The sequence below is a fragment of the Lolium rigidum genome, chromosome 7 (genome assembly GCF_022539505.1).
Source record: "Lolium rigidum isolate FL_2022 chromosome 7, APGP_CSIRO_Lrig_0.1, whole genome shotgun sequence".
Classification (NCBI taxonomy): Eukaryota; Viridiplantae; Streptophyta; class Magnoliopsida; order Poales; family Poaceae; genus Lolium; species Lolium rigidum.
The window spans coordinates 281,082,274-281,086,618 of record NC_061514.1 but is presented as its reverse complement, the minus strand read 5'-3'; the positions used below and the strand labels follow the sequence as shown (position 1 = coordinate 281,086,618).

The following is a 4,345-nucleotide window of genomic DNA, read 5'->3' as shown; positions in this document are numbered from 1 at the left end:
GGCCGTAAAGGTAAACCAAACTAGCCTACGAAGAGGGCCGGAGAGGCTTGGGATAATGCAATGAAATCCCCCGCTATGCAGGTTCCAGTCACATTGTAGGAGTTCCCTAGCTAACTCCAGCCCACATTAACTGCATAATAGGGCACGAGAAGAAGATATGGTTGCACTCCTCTAACTCCCGGCATAAGGAATACAACCTATTGGAGGAGCCATTTCTCTTAGCAACCTGCTCACAGGAGGATAGTCGGCCCCGTATGAGCTGCCAAAGGAAGACATTGACCTTTGGGGGAACTCTGCTCCGCCGGAACTCCTTGAAGCAGGTGACTGCCACCCCTCACGACAAGCTGAGGTAAACCAACCTGGTGGAGTAGCCCCCTGAAGGCTCTAGGGACCATGAGACCGTGTCATCCTAAAAGGACGTCGCGATAGCCTACACTTTCCTACAGAGGTTGCCCCATCCAATCCGCTCAGCAAGCCTAAGTTGTCGTCTAAACCGCATGCTCCACTCCCTGGGCTCACCATCCAGGACCCCCGCTCCATGAACCGTAGCGAAAGGCACCGCACAACAGCTAAAGAAGCGTGGGAATCTGGCACAGAGGGGCCTCGCACCGGACCACCAGTCAAGGCAGAAGTAGGTTCGCGCCTCCCATTGCGAACCTCGTGTTTTCCCTTTAGCTTGAAATAACATAAGATCTTTTGGATGGCATTCCAGAATTGGGAGCCGCGGGGTGGGACCTCACTCGAGAAGAGGTCGCGGTCACCCAAGTATTTGGCCCGAACTAGGTCTGCCCACAAACCCTTCACGTTTTGATAGAGTTTCCAAATCCATTTAACATCAGAGCTATGTTCATGAACTTGGTATTCAGGATCCCCATACCCCCGAACTCCTTCGGTTTGCACATAGTGGCCTAATCAACCGTGTGGTACTTCCGCTTGGTCCCACCCCCTGCCAGAAGAAACGGGAGCGTGGTCTTGTGGTTGCTATCATGAATGAAGTATAGGCTCATGGCAAACATTGGCAAACTTGATAGGCAAGAATTGGTTATTTCTAATCTGCTTGCCAAGGCCAGGAACAATCCTTGCCATGGGTCAACCCTGTGACCTACCTTGTTAGGAAGGTAAACCTAGTCCGCTACCTTAAGAGTCAATATGGTGTGTCTAATCTATGGACTTAGATGGTATTATGTTTACTATGAATGTATTTATTTCTAAAGCATAACCCAGTCAAACCAACATGCAAGGCATCAAGCATGACTGACTTTATTCACTTGAAAAAAGAGTACAAGAAATTGAATACGCCAAGCAAAAGTGGATGCCAAATATCCCCGATAAAGGATAATGTTACAACGAGATTAATATAGTCATGTGCTGGAGGTGCCCACGTATGCCATCATACATTTCAAATTAGACATTCATGTTTTCTCGCTCACTTTGACGGCATAGATTTAGAGCCCACATGTGGGATTGCTCTGAGTTTCAGGTCATACTTTCTTGTTAACGTCAACCCAAATTTCTCGGACATGTCAATCGAAGCCAGGGTAACCCCATCAGGAAGCATCCAGTCATAGTGATACAGGAAGTTTGCCAGTACGACGTCCATGACGGACGAGCTGAATTTCATTCCGGGGCACTGCCGCCGCCCAGCCCCGAAGGGAATGAACTCAAAATGTGTTCCATTGTAATCCAAGCTGTTGTTCTTGAACCTCTCGGGATTGAACTCTTGTGGACTTTCCCAATACTTTGGGTCTCTGGAAACTGCAAAGACATTAAGATAAACATTGGTGCCTTTAAGCATGTCATAACCCATGATTTTGCAGTCCTCTCTCGTCGCGCGAGGGAGTAGAGGACCAGGTGGATGCAACCTGAGAACCTCCTTGACAACCATCCGCATGTAGTGGAGTTGAGCAAGGTCGCAATTAGATATAACTGCTCGGTCTTTGCCTAGGACCTTACGGACCTCTTGTTGTGCCTTAGACATAACGTCAGGATGACAAACGAGTTCTGACATGGCCCACACGAGAATGGATGATATAGTTCCGACAGCGCCACATATGTCCTGAAGACGAGAGTTGTGGTAAATAAATATGCATAATCAAATACTAATACTAGGAAGCAAATAGAGTGTTTATCGAGAACTAAAGCATAACTACTTTTTGTATATGTCTATTTGCTTTCTCGTTTATCGAAAGGCAACTGTCGGTTTCAGAGACAAAAGCTACAACCATGTATTTGAATGGATGAAGCTAGAGTAACTTTGTCATTCGTTTGGGACCTAGGATGCTAAAAAAATCCAATAGGAATTACATGACGATATAGTACACCATATGATTGGCAGGAATTTAGATCTGTTAAACAAATTCAGATTCAGATGAATAAGAAGAGAAATACTCACAAACAAGACGCAGCCTATAATTTCTGTGGTTAGAGGGAACGGCAGTGAGTCCTCGTGCTGCAGATTTAGCAGTACGTCCAGCAGGTCCTCGTCGTCTGTGCTGGAGGCGCTGCGGCGGGCAGCTCGCACGGCGTTGCGCTCTTGGACAATGCCGGCGATGATGTGCTGCATGCGGTCGCAGCTCCTCCTGACGAGGCGCTCCCCATTGCTGAGCCACCGCACCAGCCTTGAGGACGGGAACATGTCGACGAGGCAGAAGCCACTCACAAGCTCCATTGTTTTTCTGAACTCGTGGAGGTACTCGTCCTGCCATGTGAACTTGGCGCCGAAGAGCGCCCCTGTCAACAGGTCGGTGGTAAGTGCGGCTACCTTCTCGCTGACGTTGACGGTGGTGCCAGCGCTACTGGAGGCGGTGATGGAGCGGAGGAGGTTGCCCATCTCCTCAGTCCTGATGCCCTCCATGCGCTTCACCTGCTTGGCGCTGAGGAGCTGCATGATGCAGACCTTGCGCATCTGGCGCCACTGGTCACCGTGGGGGGCGAATGCGATTCCCTTGCCATTGAAGGCGATGTCTAGTGTCACGCTGCTCGGCCGGCCGGCGAACAGAGGGTCGTTGGTCTTCAGCACCAGCTCCGCCACCTCGGCACTGGAGACCACCACCATGGGGATCTCGCCTAGCTTTAGGAACATCAAAGGCCCGTGACGGTGACACAGCTCCGTGATCTTGCGGTGCGGAAGGGCGCTGAAGACATGGTGGAGGCTGCCGATGATCGGCAGATTCCATGGACCTGGAGGGAGGTTCTTTTTTGGCCTGTTCTTGCGACCCAAGAGCTTGAGAAAACCAAGAGCCAGTAGCATCGGTAGGGCTATGAAATAAAAGTTTATCCACCCCTCCATGACAGGCTTTCAGCTTACCGATAACAAGGAGACGTATATATTTATGGGGTATGGAGCAAGGGCCGGGAAACGATGTGGTTGGTTACGTGGTGGAGGTGTATAGAATGCACTAGGCACTTCAGGTATGGTGCTGGGGTGCTTTTTTGGGCCAACTCTCAAATATACTCGGTCGCTCCCGTGTCGATCCCCCGGGGCGGCACCGGGACGAAACCCTAGCACCGCCGAAGACAAGGCACCGGTGGCGATGAGCCGTAGGTCTAGGCTCCTGTCTAGATCCACCATCGACATGGCTGCTGGCCCCTCGGAGGCGCGTGGGGAGGCGGCACGGTGCACATTGTAGACCTTGTTCTGGCGTCGTGCTGGGCATCTTTCTCCAGGCGGACCAGCGGGCCGGCAGGTGAAGTTCGAGTTGGCTTGCCTCCTCCTCCACCAATGGGGGTCAGCCAGCGGCGAGGGGGCCCGGCGATCTTCCTAATAAAGGCGGGATCCTGGGGTTCATCTCACGAAAATATGAAGATATGCTTGATTCTTTCCCTCTTTGGGCGACGACGGTGCGTGTGCTTGTGCACTGTTTTGTTTTTGGAAATGAAAACACATGCTTGTGCACTGTTTTCTTTTTGGAGGTGTCGTTTTTGGAGAATTTGGATTTCATGTGTTGTCTGACTGGTGTTTGTAGGAATAGATCATTATAGCTGAACTTTACTAATTTAGCTTGTTCTTTTTGAGGTTGTATGCGTCCGTAGTGCCATTAAAGTATTACGGTGTTGTAGAGATAATATCTTCGTGATATTAATATATTCTCTTTATCAAAAAAAATGGTGTTAGGTGCAATAAGGGATTTAGAAACCGTCCCATTCCTTTTTCTCTTATCCCATTTGGACATCTTTGTAGTTACCCCATGTGGTTTATCGTAATCAACTCCCATTCCAACTCTATCTTTCTCCAACCGGCCACCATTCACTTCTTCAATTTGGCATTTTCTATCAGTTATGTAATAAAAAGAGGTAACTCCATCAAAGCTACATAAACCTGCACGATTAGTAGGAAAAGGTATAT

The 4,345-nt window shown here is 49.4% G+C and overlaps 1 protein-coding gene across 1 annotated transcript; it reads right to left on the bottom strand.

Annotated features, from left to right (window-relative positions):
- Window positions 1-1,268: 1,268 nt before the first annotated feature.
- Window positions 1,269-3,289, bottom strand: LOC124676023 (zealexin A1 synthase-like). The gene is made up of 2 exons (XM_047212106.1): window positions 2,393-3,289; window positions 1,269-2,056 (listed from the first exon to the last, which is right to left on the bottom strand). Exons 1-2 carry the CDS (start codon window positions 3,287-3,289, stop codon window positions 1,427-1,429), a joined length of 1,527 nt encoding a protein of 508 aa, XP_047068062.1. The 3' UTR covers window positions 1,269-1,426.
- Between the last annotated feature and the right edge of the window lie 1,056 nt (window positions 3,290-4,345).

Bases quoted from the DNA above. Each gene is read 5' to 3' on its own strand.
- LOC124676023 (XM_047212106.1), bottom strand. From the start codon at position 3,289: ATGGAGGGGTGGATAAACTTTTATTTCATAGCCCTACCGATGCTACTG. The intron at 2,057-2,392 runs GTGAGTATTTCT...TCTCGTCTTCAG, and splicing joins TTATAGGCTGCGTCTTGTTT to GACATATGTGGCGCTGTCGG.